The sequence below is a fragment of the Rhopalosiphum padi genome, chromosome 3 (assembly GCF_020882245.1).
Source record: "Rhopalosiphum padi isolate XX-2018 chromosome 3, ASM2088224v1, whole genome shotgun sequence".
NCBI classification, from domain to species: Eukaryota; Metazoa; Arthropoda; class Insecta; order Hemiptera; family Aphididae; genus Rhopalosiphum; species Rhopalosiphum padi.
In genome coordinates, this window is record NC_083599.1 from 55,042,994 (window position 1) to 55,060,019 (window position 17,026).

General features: G+C 25.7%; 3 protein-coding genes across 3 annotated transcripts; all 3 read right to left on the minus strand.

Annotated features, from left to right (window-relative positions):
* Nucleotides 1-279: 279 nt before the first annotated feature.
* Nucleotides 280-2,767, minus strand: LOC132925199 (uncharacterized). Its single transcript, XM_060989612.1, has 4 exons — nt 2,684-2,767; nt 2,384-2,542; nt 990-1,153; nt 280-403 (listed from the first exon to the last, which is right to left on the minus strand). The coding sequence occupies exons 1-4, from the start codon at nt 2,765-2,767 to the stop codon at nt 280-282; spliced, it is 531 nt and encodes a 176-aa protein (XP_060845595.1).
* A 4,256-nt stretch (nt 2,768-7,023) lies between these two features.
* On the minus strand, nt 7,024-8,612 carry LOC132923935 (uncharacterized). The gene is made up of 4 exons (XM_060987948.1): nt 8,526-8,612; nt 8,246-8,395; nt 7,690-7,857; nt 7,024-7,200 (listed from the first exon to the last, which is right to left on the minus strand). Exons 1-4 carry the CDS (start codon nt 8,607-8,609, stop codon nt 7,024-7,026), a joined length of 579 nt encoding a protein of 192 aa, XP_060843931.1. The 5' UTR covers nt 8,610-8,612.
* Nucleotides 8,613-14,533: 5,921 nt separating this feature from the next.
* On the minus strand, nt 14,534-16,073 carry LOC132927461 (uncharacterized). Its single transcript, XM_060992001.1, has 4 exons — nt 15,990-16,073; nt 15,709-15,858; nt 15,172-15,339; nt 14,534-14,710 (listed from the first exon to the last, which is right to left on the minus strand). The coding sequence occupies exons 1-4, from the start codon at nt 16,071-16,073 to the stop codon at nt 14,534-14,536; spliced, it is 579 nt and encodes a 192-aa protein (XP_060847984.1).
* Nucleotides 16,074-17,026: the final 953 nt, after the last annotated feature.

Sequence of the window (17,026 nt, forward strand, 5' to 3'; positions counted from 1 at the left end):
CTAGGTATGTTATCTGCACTCATAAATCCATCAATTAATAATTATAATTTGTTAGACTTAATTTATTTTATATAAATTATAATATTTAATTACTTCTGCTGTAGTGAATAAGAAAACAAAAATATTTATTGCATAAGACAATCAATTTTCGATAATAAATTAAAATACTTAAGTAAAAACATTATAACTATTAAAATATATTTTAATATTATGTAGAATTAATTAAAAATGGTTTTTCTCATGGCCGTATAAGAGTCAACTCCATTATGCTGCAAAAAATTACTTATTTTCTTCATTTCTTATCTTTAATGCCATTTTATATTTTCCATAAAAGTACATCTTGGGAAAATTATGTTTTTCTAATTTTTTCAAATCTAAACCTGATGTTATATATGAACCCAGAAAAATTAAAGATTAATTAATATTAATATATAATTATTTATGTTAAAAGGCATACACAGGTGTAAAATTTACTACTTTGATAACCATTGCATTCCAATAAAAAGAGTTAGTACTATAATTTAGTGCATTTTGAAGAACAAATGTTTCAAAAATAAAATTAAACAAAATACAAATTACCTACAATTTGTAGATGCCCTTTGTAAGGGCCCGTTATATTACAAAATAAAACTAATAAAAACAAGTAGTACGCCTTCACTATCTGAGCATAATTCTTTATAAAATTCAGGCAATTACACAGATATTATACTATAAATCGTTAAAAACATAAACATAAAAAATGGATAGGTAATATCAGTATTACTATGCTTTCAATCGTATAAATATATATAATAGCATACGATATTAAACAATCATTTAAGTAACTTTATCACAAATAATTGTACAGTGACAGTTTTATTGATGTGGTTCTCTCCAGGCCTACCATATTATACAGAAGGTTAGATATGCCTTTAATGAAATGGTTTTTTTTTTTAATTGTGTATAATAAGTTTTATAAGGATGATTTAAATTTTTAATACATTACCGAAGGAATTGGACAACTAGTTCTAGGAATGTTAAAAGCCTTTATTACTGAATACCACGCATTTCCTGCGAACATTTTCAAACTACTACAAGCTTTTTTTGATACATAAACAATCGAAATTGGTTTCCAACCACCAGTTAAACTCCAAGATGCAGCGTTTATATCAAACTTTAAGAAAAATAGTATATTAATTATTAAGTTTATACTAAAGATTAAAATTAATAATCAAGTTGGAATTATTATTTTTTTACACCTCAGTTATTAAATCAAATAATATTAATGACTACAACTATTTAATCATCGTGATAATTTAGTCAACTGTAATACTTAATATGTATTTTGCGGTAAAAGTAAATATCGTTTTACATTGTATTGTGTTGATGTTTTGCTGTAGTCGATTATTTTATGATTAATTACCATCAACGGTCAATTATATTAGATAAATAAAATATTTTAATAATTAGATAAATAATTGTTAAAATTATTTATACATATAATTACTTACTGTAAAACTATCGTCAAAAGGTATCGGTACTGAGAAATTTCCATATTTTTTTTTTTATTATTATAAAGTGTTCCTGACATAGTCATCCAACTTATTGATAATTATTAATTAACAAATTAGCTGTTTTATAATTGATAAAGCATAATTATTTACAAATTATTTACATCATGAGTATATAATATTTATATAATAAAAAAAAAATTGGATTGAGACATAACTATAAGAATAAAATAAATTATATAAGTAAAATTACTAGTGTTGAGATAGGGCATCATGAGGACGTCCACGCTTAAGTCGTCGAAGAGGGTAGGCTTATCACTGAGTTTAAAATATTTCGCGCTTTTTGAATTTTTAAGTTGACTAAAGAAGTTGATCATGAGATTTTGTATGTAGTCTTTAATTGTTGGGAGTCTGAAGTCAGTGTGGAGTGCTTCATTTCTGACAAACCAAGGTGCGTTGGATATTGTGCGTAATATTTTAGATTGGAATACTTGAATTTTATTTATGTGGTTTTTGGCACAGCTTCCCCAGGTAAGGGCAGCATATAGTACTAATGGTCTTAGAATTTGTTTGTAAAGAAGCAGAGAAAAGTTCCAACTTAAGGCGGTTTGACGGTTTATTAAGGGATAAAGAATTTTAAGTCGTTGGTAACCTTGTTGTAATTTCGAAGAAATGTGCGGGTTCCAAGTTAATTTTTTATCTATGGTAACGCCTAGATATTTTATTGTTGTAGACCAGGATATGTTGTCACCATTAAGTTCTAGAGTGGTTAGGGTTTTGGGGAAACAAAGTGCGAATAATACTGCTGTACTTTTTAAGGGGTTCAAGATAATTTTCCATTTTTTCGTCCATCACTTTATTTTGTTTAAGTAGATCTGTATATTTTCAGTAACAATGTTGACGTCACTGGAGCTTGAATAGAGAACACTATCGTCAGCGTAGAAATTTCCTTTTACTTCAGTTATATTTCTTTTATTAAAATAAACATTAAATTGAATTAAATTTGACGATTGACATGAATATACTTTCTCAAATACCGTACGGTATTCTCCCTGTAATAATAAGAATAAATTACAAAACATTTTTATTAGAAAATCATAAATAAACATTAATAATCATTATTGTAGTATTAAAAAATATAAGTTACCTAAATGTTAAAATTGTAATATGATTGTAATAGGATATTATTTTACCAAAGGCAAGTTATGCATATAAATGATTTTTGATTTAACCAAACTAGAAAATCCAATAAGAATGAATATTTTTACTATTATCATTTTTATTAATATTTTATTTTAACAATTTAGGCGAGTAATATATAAGATTACTACAATATGAATGATCGATAGCTTTGAATTATAAAATACATAGCAGCTTACATGCTAGAGCAGTAGAGCTGTAGTAGCCTCTAAAAGTTTCCGGATATATTAATATAATATAATAATTCAATTTTATCTAAAAAATGTGACAACATTTTTCCGGAAATTATATTTTATACTTCAAATAATACAATCCATACAACGATCATTCCGAATAAAATATCATATATTTTTCAACATTATTTTTAGGTATAGAAATAATTTCTATTATATTTTTTTTATTTAGGATAAATGGTTTTATATACATTTTTTAACTACTGTATGAAGTATATACATAAATTAATATTTAATTATAGATAAATGTTCATACTTTCAATTGTCCTTCTGTAAAATTCAAATTAAGTTTTTATGGAGATTTATTGTCACTAAATACACAATACTATAATATCATAATTACACAAACATCATCTATAATTCTATTTTCAGTATCTTATTAACTATATAATTCAGTTTGATGCTTTAAGTTTTGTATTTAACCAACTTGATATCATTTTGTGCTGTATTTAAATAATTTGAAATTTTTAAATGATTTGAATGGACTATAGACACTTAAGTACTTATAAAAATATAAAAACTATCATGACAATTTAACTTAACATAGGCATGGGCGTATTTGCATGTTTCCCGCGTGTAGGTCTGTGGAAAATTGCCGCCTTAAATAAATAAAATATTAAATAATAATATAATAGTAATATACTATATTATACTGCACTAACTGAATTATCATATTTTAATTAGCTATATAAATTAGGTAATTATGCATAGCAAATTTCATTTAAATACTAAAATATAATTTCTTAACAGTTAATCCATTTTATTAGTAATAAAAGACAAAATACATTCTTCAAGCTTTTAAATAATAATTAATGAATTTAAATAAAACAAAATAAAATATATTGGTTTAAGTCCATATTTGGTTGCAGAAAATGTGTCCATTAAATCTTCGCAATTAAATATTATTTTAACATGTCATTCTCTATCGAAAGTAATGCAAAATTGTTTAATTTTTCATCAGTTTGAGTGGACCTTAGATCATTTTTTACGCGCTTTACACATATAAACAATCACTGTAATACAATTAAACATTGGTATTATACTCGAAAATATTAAGATTTTTTCTCAAATACTTGCATAGTGCGATTGGAGTTAAATTATCTATGTTAATATCACTATTTAATAAATATGACTGAAAATGTACAAATGCTGACGAAAGGGTGTTTGCTAGATCATTTAAGTACACTTTTTGCAATATCAAAGCCAACTCAACTATTTGAAAGAAATTAAATATGTGATTTGGGTATTAAATTTATAAAATTTAGAAATTATGTATAAGTATAACCTTAAAAAATTTGCTACAGTAGGAACGTGCCTATAGTACAGTGCAACATAAATAAATACGCCACTAAGCATAGGTTTATTTATCGAGTTCACTGCACTCCAGTTCACTGGCATTTATTACGGCTTAACAATATAATATTACAATGTTTTAATTACATGGTGTATTGAAAATATTCTATATTTCTCTATGATATTGTATCTTGTTTAAACATTGTTGAATGTAGTTTGACAATATATTATATGTCCAACATACAAAACAATATGTCGAATATACAATCCTCGTGGGTATTTAAATTCAAAAGAAATTATATTTGTTCAAACTATTAAATTATATTATTTTAAAAAGGTAACATTTTGGTATCTCACTTTTTTTTCACACAATCATGATATTGTATTAAAATTGTTTTTCATTAGTTTATCTATAAACGAAACGTTTTCACTATAAAAAGTATCGATCACAATTTAATAAAATTTTGATTTTACAACGATAATGGTCCTTCCTATACATGAGCCTACGGATGTATCAATCTTATTTGGCCTGTCAAATAAATAATAATGTACCAACTTTTGAGTCATAGCATAACCCTTTTGGGAAAATTGGACGATAGATAGGATAACAATATTTATTTTAAAATCTATTCATAGTTAGGAAACATTATTTAATCAGATGCATTAACATATTATTAACTTTAAACTGTATAGAATTATATTTTGAAGTTTCGAAATTAAAAAAATAAATATATACATATTATACATAAATGATTTGAGAAATTGTATTATAAATGAACTGAATAATTTAAAGGTCATATTATTATGTATAAATAAATGAATTATCATAGCAAGTAAATGCTATTTGTAAGTTAGAAATTAGTTTAGGTAAGGAACACGGAAAAATAAATATTACTCGCATGATAGTGTCCCGTCAACTAAGCCCCTATTACATTACCTTCGAACCAATTTCCATTATTGTTTTCATTTTTTACTTTAAGTGTATGGGGAGTGACGCTATTAACGAGATTCTGATTTAACAGCTCTAGACGAAAATATAGGAACAGCGATTTCCAGTCGAAGTAATTTTTCTTCTACAACATTTTTTCCTATAGTATTTTGTTTAATTTATTTAGTTTCTGGTTTCAATTATTATAGAATTGAACGTAAATAAGCGAAATACTGATGGACATAACTACTAGTACTATAGTTATTGCTGATAAGTTATCAGTTTTAACTAATTGCATTGACTTATTTGATTGTCATTGTGTAGATGTGTAGTGTAACGTAACAATATCAAATAAAGATCGTTATCGCAATATATTTTGTTTTATCTATTGAATATAATATGTGTGCAACAATATAAAGAATTATTATAACTTTGATACGCTTATATATAACTATCTATTTATTTCATTACTTTTTTTTGTAACAGACAGAGGCTCAAAAATATGTATTAATAATGATTGAAACGGTCGTGTAAGAGTGACGGCACTGCTCGTCGCGTCTTACAAGGACCCTAACGATATCGGCCCGGGAATAGACTGGATGACTACTTTAATGGAGGACGAGCTTAAAATATATTGATATTTTAAAAATAGAGGTAGTAGAACGAGACAGAATTATTAGTAACGTTAGTAATGTAATTTTGAATGTGAAAACAACTATAGGTATTTAGATAATATTATAGTCCTACCTGGGTTAGGTCCTAATATTACTGTCCTACCTTCCTATTTTTTGATTCTTTCTTTCACACCGAATTTCAGCGTATGGTAATTTATTATTGTTATTTTATTTTTATACTTACATGGTTCTAATCAAATATATATTTTTTATTTTTATGTTTGCTTGATCACAATCTAAAACTTATATTATTATATTATTTATAATGTCTACTCTCTAAGCGTTATATGAGCTACATTGTATCGCATAATCATAAATTAGGTATTTAAACTGAAAACGGAATGCAATTTAAATAAAAATCCCTTTTTAAATTTTGAAAAACTAAATTAAAAATAGGTGATGAGAGGGTGGACTTTAAAAATGATCACCGGTCTCAAACATGTTCAAATACCCGCGGAATGGTGATTTTAATTATAAGTTATGATTACTGTTTTAACAAACACTTCCTACAAGGCTGCAATACATACAAAAATGCATGAAATAGTATCTGTATAGTAACTATAAACCTATATTTATAGTAAAAACTAAATTAAATTATCATGTACCTATGTACAATACATAAGTTTACTATATTATTAAAAAAGTGATATTAAAATTATACCGATACAGTATATGAGGTAAAAATAAGTTAGATAATATAGTAAGTACCATAAATGTTTGTAAAATTTAATGAGGGAATTTAGAATATTGACACAAATAGTGGGTAGTATATCAAAACCGAAGAATCTGCCTGCATTATATCAATAGTATTATAAGGCATACCTAATATTTCACAAACTAATATATTTTAGTATAACAACGTTGGTAAATAAATGTATGGCAATAAATAGTGTAAAATTACAATAAATTACATACTAATAACCTACTATACAAAATTAAATATCCAATAAATAATACTTTATTATATATTTATATATATATATAAAAAACATTGTAACTCTTATGTTTAAGGTAGGTTTAAAATGGTAGGCTTATTTAAAAGTTGAAATTAAATGTCTTCGTTTATTCGTTTAAAATGAAAATTGATATTAATAAGGTTATTTAGTAAATAAGATAATAACAATTTGTATTGTAAACACTTATTAATTAAAATACTAAACAACATTATGAAAATACATTATAAAATATTAATTTGTAAAATGTAATCAAATTGGTTTTTCCCATGGACGTATAAGAGTCAACTCAATTATAGCACAACAAAAAACTTCATTTTCTACATTTTTTATCTTAAAAGTCACTTTATATTTTCCATAAAAATACACCTTTGGAAAGTTATGACCTTCAAATTCCTTAAAATCCATCCCTGATGTTACGTATGTACCCTAAAAAATTAAATATTAATTGATACAAATACATAATTATTGATATTAAAATGTATACATATGTGCTAACTACAATTTTGATAACTATTATGATCCAATAACAATAGTTAGTTCTATTTTTGGTGTACAATTACAAGAAAAAATTGTTTCAAAAATATAATGAAATAACATACAAATTAAAAATTGCAGATGCCCTTCTATTACAAAATATAACTAATAAAAACAGCAGTACGCTTTCACTATCTGAGTATAATTATATATATAGTTCAGGAAATTACATAATTTTATAAAACAAATCGTTAAAAGCATATACATAATCAAAAGGATAGGTAAGATCAATTTAAAATAGCATACGACATAAAACAATCGTTTACTTTAATTTTATTACGTAAAATATTTTATCGTGACTTTCTTAATGGCGTGGTTTACTTGCTAAGTTAATTTAATCGATAATAAACGTACAATTAATTAATTTCCGTAATACATTACCGAAGGAATTGGACAGCTAGTTCTAGGAATGTTAAAGGCCTTAATTACTGAATACCAAGCGTTTCCTGTAACCTTTTTCAAATTACTACATGCATTTTTTGATACATAAACCATTGAATTTGGTTTCCAACCACCAGTTATACTCCAAGATGCAGCGTTTACATCAAGCTATTAAAAAAGTAGTATATTTTTTAAGGTTATATGAAACAAGAACAATTACAAACCAAGTACAAACAAAATTTTTTTCCTTCCCAATTATTAATTTAAATAGTATAAGAATAATATAAGTGACTAAATCTTCAATTATCAGAGTATATAGTAACTTTGATTAATTTCACGATAATTATTTTTGTATTGTTTAATGTATTTTGATAGAAAAAAGAGTATTGTTCTTTAAAATATAGTGTCAACGAAAATTTTTTCTATCCGATAGTTATATTTTTGATTAGAGACATTCATCAATTAAGTTTAAATACATTAAATACACCTATATTAATGACCAAATTGAATATGTATTTACTATTATTTTTAGATTTATTATTAAATATTTACTGACTATAAGACTATCGTTAAAAGGTGTCAATAATGTAATATTTCCTATTACATCTGTTACATTTGATGTTCTTTTACTGAGATATGCATTCCATTGAATTAAATTTGTCGATGGACAAGAATATAATCTCTCAAACACTGTACGATATTCTCCCTGTAACAAAAGGTAATTGAATAAATGTATTATTAGAAACTTAACTTCATAAATAAACATCAATAATCATTATTGTTGTATTAAAATATATAAATAATATGTTAATAATTACAATAGAATATAATCTTACCAAAGGCAAGTTATGCATAAAAACGTTTTTTGATTTAACTAAATAATAAAATCCAATAAAAACGAATATTTTTAATATTATCATTTTTATTAATACTTTATTTCAGCAATAGTCGATTAGTATAATATACGTTTTGATCAGTATCAATAATAAAACGTTAACATAACGTTATAGCAGTTGGAACGTTTGAATAGTAGCCTCTAAAATTTTCCGGTCATATTGATGCAATTTAGTAATTAAATCTAATCTAAAAAATAAAAGTAATAAAGCTTTTCCGGAAATTGTATTTTCGTATTTCTAATAATCCATACTACGATTGTTTCGAATAATAAAATATCGTATTTTTTTAAATATTATTTGTATTATTTTTGTTTTTATTTGGGATAAATAGTTTTAGATATATTTTACAACTACTATAAAATTTTAATTACACATAAATGTCCTTCTGCGTAAAATTCAAAATAGATTGATATTCAGATTTATTGTCACTGAGTACATAATACCATGATAATAACATAAATGTACAAACACCACAACATAGTATAGTATTTAACTACACTCTGTCCCAGCGAGAGAACCTAAATAAGTTTTTCTGTTCATTCCTAAGTGACACCCAGCCATATGTGAACCAATTTTGTAGCAGCTAGGTTAACGCGAGGAGTTGTGCAGAATCGGCGAGTTCTCTCATTGGATATAGAGTATGGTTAAATACTAATAATTTTTCTTATTTTGGCTACTTATTTCGAATATAATGTTTTTAAATTAAGACCATTATAAGACGTAATGAGTTAAGACGGCTGCTCGAACATGGCAGTTTAAATATTTATTAATACGTATTTTTAGGCTTCGGCGTGTAAAAAAAAAAAATATGAATTGCATAGTTATTAGATAGTTAAATATACAAATGCATCAGTTACAATAATTGTATGAGTTATAATAATTCATAATACTTTAAAAATGTGTATGTAAAATTAAACACATGTATATTTACTAAATAAAACAAATATTGGAATTCCTCTTTAAGTCAAATATGAAAACAATAATGAAAATTGGTTCTAAATTTGTCCGAGAGGGATTAATAGGACACTATACCATGCGAGTACCATTTGTTTCACCTTAAATAATTAACTTAATATTATTTACTTTTTATAATAATTCATTTATTCATACATATTAATAATACTTCTTAAATTATATACATATACAGGGTTCGGAAAAAAACCTCCCGTATTTACAGATAGCGCTGCATGAGTTGTAGTGGTGGTACAGCAGTGGAGAATTTATCGATGGACAGTGGTATACGTGCCATTTTTAGTATACAGGGTGATTCTTTTATCATGAACCACTCATTATTTAAAAAAGTATTCATGTTTTTGAAAACATTTTTTTACATAGTTTCAAGTTGTTAAAAAAAATACGTTTTTATTAAAAAATTATATTTTTAAATATTTTTTATCCTCATAGTTTTTTTAAGTTTTTTACTTTTTTGAATGACAACATAGAGTTAGTAAAGTTTAGACAAGCGGAGTAGTGGACAAACATTTTGCGGGGGAACCCCGTACCACTCCACTCCGCATGTCTAAACTTTAAATACGTAAAACTCATAAGCTACTCGCCCTAAATTCGATTTGTATGTATCAAAATACTCAGAAAATTATTCTGGTTTAGAATGTAAAATTAAAACTCTCTGTCTGTTGTCATTCAAAAAATAAAAAACTTAAATAAAATATAAGGTTAAAACGTACGTGAACTTGGAACTACAAAGTACTAACAACTTTTCGAAATCGTCCCAACAACTTCTACTCGGACTTGTTGGACATTTGTTGGAAAATTTATTTCTGATAATGGGTATGTAAGTATTTAAAATGCCTATAAAAAAATTTGCCCAGATGTACCTATTTTTAATAAAAAAAAATACTGAAACTCGCTTTGTTGTATAGTATAGGGGTTGAGTAAATAAAAAAATAATTGTTTTTTTTTTTTGGAAACTCTTTATTTGTAGTAGACTTTTACAATTATTTTTTTGGTATTTTTTTAATAGTATTGCATGGGGTTTTACTTTTATAGATTCTTTGCATCTTTTTAAATTTGTCCAGATGTACCTAATTTCGATAATATTTATTGACAACTGAAAACTTGTTAAGTTTTCAATTTGCGCTCTCACGTGTGGACGCCGGAACTACTACCATGTACCGTCTATTAGTATATGGTATATGACTTTTGTTAACTATACATGCCGGTCATTGAAGTAAAGATTTACAGGTGAGCAGACTGTATCATTCCATTCCGTTATCTAAATATTGATATAGTGCATAATATCGTCTCTCACATCATAATCACCGAGACTTAAACGCCTCTTGTCATTATTTACGAATACTCAATACTATTATAAAGTGAATGACTTCTCTGTATAACAAATTTATTGGGTTGCATACGACGCATCCTTGTTTTGCAATGTGCCATCCATAAACAACTCACCATCGATGATTACTGGATTACAGAAAAGTCTAAAGCAACTTCATGTATATCTAATGTTATTATTATGATGTACCAAAATCTCAATGTTTGTCAATACCTCAGAGAATAGCAGATAATAGATCTTCTTTATCTTCAATTTTTGAACATTTTTCTATATCAATTAATGATCAAAATAAGGTTATTCATCTTGGTAAAAGAGGAGAGTTAATCGCCCGTCCAATTAAGATTATCTATGGCAATAGAGATGCTGCTTCTAGTATAATCAAGGATTTTCATTCGAAAATAAAATCCTGTATAAAAACTAGGGCTAGGGTTCATGTAGTCAGAGACAAACCAATTACGGAGAGGGAACTTCTACGTGCTACACATAAAGCATTGGAACTAAGGACACAAGAAGTACATAGTAACTTAACTATTAGTTATTTTAAAGGCATCCCAAGAGTGGTGCACTTCAATTCAAAAAACTATGTTCACCATATCAACCAACAACAGGAATATAACCGAGTCGAATACACTAGGATACATAACTTAAAATCTAGGTTTGCATGTTTGTTATAATTTAAAATAAATTGTCAAAATTGCATGGTTGCCAAATCAACTTTTAATAATTTTTTATTTAATTTTAATAGTTTTAAAACAAATTTCTTAAATTATAATGAAAATAGTCTAAATAACATTATTTTGAACTGGAATCTTAAAATGTATTACATTAAAAATGTACGTGATCTTCGAACAAAGATCTTCAATTTTAAATAAAATCTTAGGACTTCAATATGATATTTATGTTATTACAGAAACTTGGATTTCTAATGATATATTAAGTTCTTAGAATCCCTAGTGATTACCTAGTTTTTAGATACGATAGAAACAGAAGTACAAGTACCAATTCACGAGAAGGCGGCATACTAGTTGCAGTAAAAAAGTCACTGAAACCTTTAAACGTTTATCCACTTAATAATAAAGTTGAACAAACTTTTGTAAAACTTATATTACCAGATAATTTTAGCGTACTGATAGCTGGGGTTTATATACCTCCATCTGTTAGTGTGGATGTATATGATAATCATGTTACCACAATTGACAGTGTATTGCAGGCTCATAAATATGATTTAGGGATTATGTGTGGTGATTTCAATTTGCCAGGTGTGACGTGGGGTTATTGATAAAAATGGAATAATTAGTGGAACATCAAATGAAATCACCAATACACTTTCTTAAATTTCACTCAAAATAATGAAATTAAAAACCAAAATGACGCTTTGCTTGATCTTGTGTTTGCCAGTTGTAGTTTAAATGTACAAACAGCCTCCGATTATCTCGTGCCGTGTGACAAATATCACCCAATTCTATCAATTACGTATCCTCTTCAAAATAGTTGTCCACTTGTCCATAGCTCAGTAATGATCATACGTCTATAAATTTTAAGAGAGCAAATTATGACGAAATCAAATCCCCCTTAAATCAAATTGACTGGAACACAGGTTGTAGGACACTTTGTACGGTCACCCGGAAAAAATGAAAACCACGGACAGTTTGTACTATTTCAGAAAGTAATAAAATGTACATGGCGGACAGTTTGTACTATTTCAGAAAGTAATAAAATGTATATGGCGGACAGTTTGTACTATTACAGGTAAAAAAAAATGTTGAGATATAAAATGTTAGACATAATTTGTTATTACAAATAACAGGTAGTTAACAATGTTAACATACATAAATAATAATAATAATAATCAGGCCAATCAGGGCTAGGATTTGTATGCAATATCAAATTGTAAAATATGCATTTTATTTACCAAAATATACAAATTGTTATAAGATAAACACAAAAATATAGTTACAAAAAAAAATTTTATTTATTGAAATACATCAGTGATTGGCTGTTTGTCTTAATATTATTAAGATTATTATTATAATTATAATTTAGAAATAAAATTTATAATTCACATTCAATAGTGGAAATATTTTTAATTTTATGTTTGAAAAATTTGAAAATTTATGTTTGACAAAAAAACCAAGTTTTATACTTTAATCAGCGGGGCTAGAATTAAATACGTAATATTAGTATTAAATTATAAATATTAATTACGAAATATACTAAACATGCGTTTTTTGCAATAATATTCATTTTATTCAATAAATGCAATAATAAGCATTTTATCCAAAATATGCAAAATAAAAACACCACCATTTACATACCGTACAAAACGCCTGCGATCGTATTATACCAATTTATTATCACCGTACAAAGTGTCCGCGATCGATTTCTATCAAATTTTTATCATCGTACAAAGTGTCAGCGATATGCAACTTAAACAACAGATAGTACAAACTGTCCGTTTACCGACTCTCTTTGGTCATCACCTTATCCTTATTTATTAATTATATTATATTGTTGATTTTATGTTTAGCCTAGACATCTAATTGATAATGCATAAAATTAAACTTGTTGTATTATTATTGTATTATTATAATTAGGTACAATATGCTTAAAAATGGATATACTAACTTTCTGTTATATTGTTACACAATTATTTTCTTAACTTAGTTTTAAAATACTAACATCTCTTATTATTACCTATATATCAATTAATATTTTATTCAATGCTAAATAAAATAATATAATATAAACGCATATAATTTACGATTTAGTTATTTAGCCTTCGTTTATGTTGTTGACACGTCTAATGCTTATAACTCTATCCATTGTATATGATCCAAGCATATGATTAATTATAATTTATGATATAAGGGATACCATAGTCCACGACAGACCATAGTCCGTACTCCGTATTCGTCTTGTAGGCAGTAGCAGCCAGAAAGTACAAAGAAATTAGTACCTTGGGTCGTACAATAACGATTTATTACTTGAAATACTGGTCTTTGCAAGTAATAACTGAGTTCACACAGCCGTAATAAATAGCCTGTAGGACGAACATCTGAAAACCTCAAACCACCCAACTTTGACCAGCTACAACTAGCTTACAGAAAAATGTAAAATAATCATTTTAACGTTAAAGTTCATAAAAAAAATAATCCTAATATTTTATGTCATTTTCATAGGTTACCATTTAAAAATCAAACGTTTATAGTGATTTCACTATTAAATATAAGAGTGAAAACAATTTAAATGTTAAATATTTATAAAAAAAAATATGAAACTAAAAATTTTGAAAAAAATCAAAACTTTTGAAATAACGAGTGTTGTTTGATAAAAAAAATCACCCTGTATTGGTATAGATATAAATAAAATTCAAGCCTGAGTATCATTAATGAATGAATGCTCTCACGACTTTATATTACATAAAAAAATATGTATTTAATTTAATACATATTCTAAAACATCAATTTATTCGACATTGTGCCTAGGTTGATGCTTAAGTGAATAATGAATATTTTTAAATTAAACTTCCATACATTTATTTCAATTTAGAAATTATCAGATTATAAATTAAAATACATAAGTAGAAACACTAAAAACATTATAATTATTAAAATAATGTAATATATTATTATTTTGTAGAATTAATTCAAATTGGTTTTTCCCATGGCCGTATAAGACTCAACTCCAATATGCAACAAAAAACTGCTTCATCTTTTACATTTTTTAGCTTAAATGTTACTTTATATTTTCCATAAAAATACACCTTGGGAAAGTTATGATCTTCTAAGTTCTTCAAATCGATCCCTGATGTAATGTATGTACCCTGAAAAATAAAAATACACAATTATTGATGTTAAAGTATCTAATCACAAGGATTTATGTATTATTGGAGTGCATTGGTAATTACACAAATATTAGATATAAATAGTTAAAAGCATAATCAATGCATAGTTAAGATCAACATTACTATTTAAAACCATATAGATGTGTACAATACTATACGGTAATAAACAAACATTTAATTCAAATTTATCACGTTTATTATACAATAACCTTCTGAATGACGTGGTTTTATTGGGCCTACGAAATACTGAAGTGCAAATTAAAAGCCATTGATATAAAATAGTTACAAAAAGTAATAAATACCATTGTCATAAGTTTTAAGAAGAAAGATTAATAATTTTGTGTTAGGTGGTTCTAAATATTATTTTAGTGATTTAATGTTTTTCAGGTTTATTTTATCGATGGTAAGCATAAAATGAATTAAATATTGTAATACTTTACCGGTGGAAGTGGACATGTAGTTTTAGCAAAGTTAAAAGCCTTCAATACTGAATACCACGCGTTTCCTGCAAACTTTTTAAAACTATTACATGCATTTTTTGATATATAAACCATTGAATTTGGTTTCCAACCACCAGTTAAACTCCAAGATGCAGCATTTATATCAATCTAATAAAAAAATAGTATATTATCTGTAAAGGTGATAGTAAATAATAACACTTTCAAATTGAGTGCGATATAAGTGATTTTTTATTTCAATAATAAAAATAAATAATATGATTGACTACAAATATTCAATTATCGTGATACTTTATTCAACTGTATTATAACAATTTTTGTATTTCGAAAGAAAAAATAGGTATTGTAATAAAATGTATAGCTTCGATAAAAATGTTTACTATTCAATAAATCCGTGATTAATTAGTGAAATCGATCAACGAAATTCAGAAAAATAAAATATCACCATTTTATACTTTTTAAGAACCTAGTCGAATAAGTATTAGAGGTATTTAGAATCATAATTATGTATTAACTTACTATAAAACTATCGTCTAAAGGCATCGATAATGAGAAATTTCCTTTTATTTCAGTTATATTTGATGTTCTTTTATTAAAATAAACATTAAATTGAACTAAATTTGTTGATTGACATGCATATACTTTCTCAAATACCGTACGGTATTCTCCCTGTAATAATATGAATAGATAACAAAACATTTTTATTAGAATCTTCATAAATAAACATTGATAATCGTTGTTATTGCATTAAAAAATATAAGTAATATGTTAAAAATAAAAGAAACACGATAATATTTTACCAAAGGCAAGTTATGCATATAAACGTTTTTTGATTGAACTAAATATGAATATCCAATAAGAAAGAATATTTTTACTATTATCATTTTGTTTAAACTTGATTGCAACAATAAAATCGATAATTTTATATGTCTACAACATTGAAAATGATGGGAAGTTTTGAATTTTATAATACATTCATAAATTTAGAGTAGTCGACATGCTTGAGCAGTGGCCTCTAAAAGTTTCCGGAAATATATAATGCAATTTAATAATTAAATTTTATCTGTAAAAAGTGACAAAACATATCAGAAAATTATATTTTGCATATCGAATGATAGGTACAATTAATAGTATTAGGTACTATTTTAAATAATAAATTATTTCTCTAATTTTTTTTTTATTCAGAGTAAATTGTTTTTCATATATTTTAGTTTTCATACTTTCGATATAAAATGTAAATTAAGTTTATAATTTATATTGATAATATTTTTTATATGCAAATAATATTTCAATTATATCAATTATTGTCATATTATTTGCATATAAAAAAGTTTGAAGTGGGTGCTTGAAAATGGGGAAAGAGCTCTGGAATTCAGATTTAACATAAAAAAAATAGAAAGTTTAATTAAAAGTAGTTTATGATTTTTGACAAATTTCACAAAAATGGGAGAGAGATGGTGATAAAAATCAATAGAATTTAAAAATATAACTCAAGTTATAAAAATTTGACAAATGACAATTACGGATTAGAGGTAAACAAACTAGTTTTTTGAAATAATTTTAGGTAATCCATTGGTGTAGCGTATGGAAATTTTGGTTTCACATATTGATTGGCTATAAATTATAATAAATTGGTTAATACTATAAAACATTATATGATTATGACTATTACATAATATAATATTATTATTATTATTTTGTAAAATGTAATTAAATTGTTTTTTCCTACGGTCATATAATATTCATCTCCATAACACCACAGTTAAGTACTTTATTTTCTGCATTTTTATCTTAAACGTCACTTTATACTTTCCGTAAAATACACCTTGGGATAATT

Excerpts from the sequence above, each read along its gene's own strand:
- LOC132923935 (XM_060987948.1), bottom strand. The coding sequence starts at position 8,609 with ATGATAATATTAAAAATATTCGTTTTTATTGGATTTTATTATTTAGTT. Across the intron at positions 8,396-8,525 it reads TTATGCATAACTTGCCTTTG|GGAGAATATCGTACAGTGTT; the intron begins GTAAGATTATAT and ends CTTTTGTTACAG. Across the intron at positions 7,201-7,689 it reads CTAGCTGTCCAATTCCTTCG|GGTACATACGTAACATCAGG; the intron begins GTAATGTATTAC and ends TTAATTTTTTAG.
- LOC132927461 (XM_060992001.1), bottom strand. The coding sequence starts at position 16,073 with ATGATAATAGTAAAAATATTCTTTCTTATTGGATATTCATATTTAGTT. Across the intron at positions 15,859-15,989 it reads ATATGCATAACTTGCCTTTG|GGAGAATACCGTACGGTATT; the intron begins GTAAAATATTAT and ends ATATTATTACAG. Across the intron at positions 15,340-15,708 it reads CTTTAGACGATAGTTTTATA|ATTGATATAAATGCTGCATC; the intron begins GTAAGTTAATAC and ends TTTTTTTATTAG.
- LOC132925199 (XM_060989612.1), bottom strand. The coding sequence starts at position 2,767 with ATGATAATAGTAAAAATATTCATTCTTATTGGATTTTCTAGTTTGGTT. Across the intron at positions 2,543-2,683 it reads ATATGCATAACTTGCCTTTG|GGAGAATACCGTACGGTATT; the intron begins GTAAAATAATAT and ends TTATTATTACAG. Across the intron at positions 1,154-2,383 it reads GCTCCAGTGACGTCAACATT|TTTGATATAAACGCTGCATC; the intron begins GTTACTGAAAAT and ends TTTTTCTTAAAG.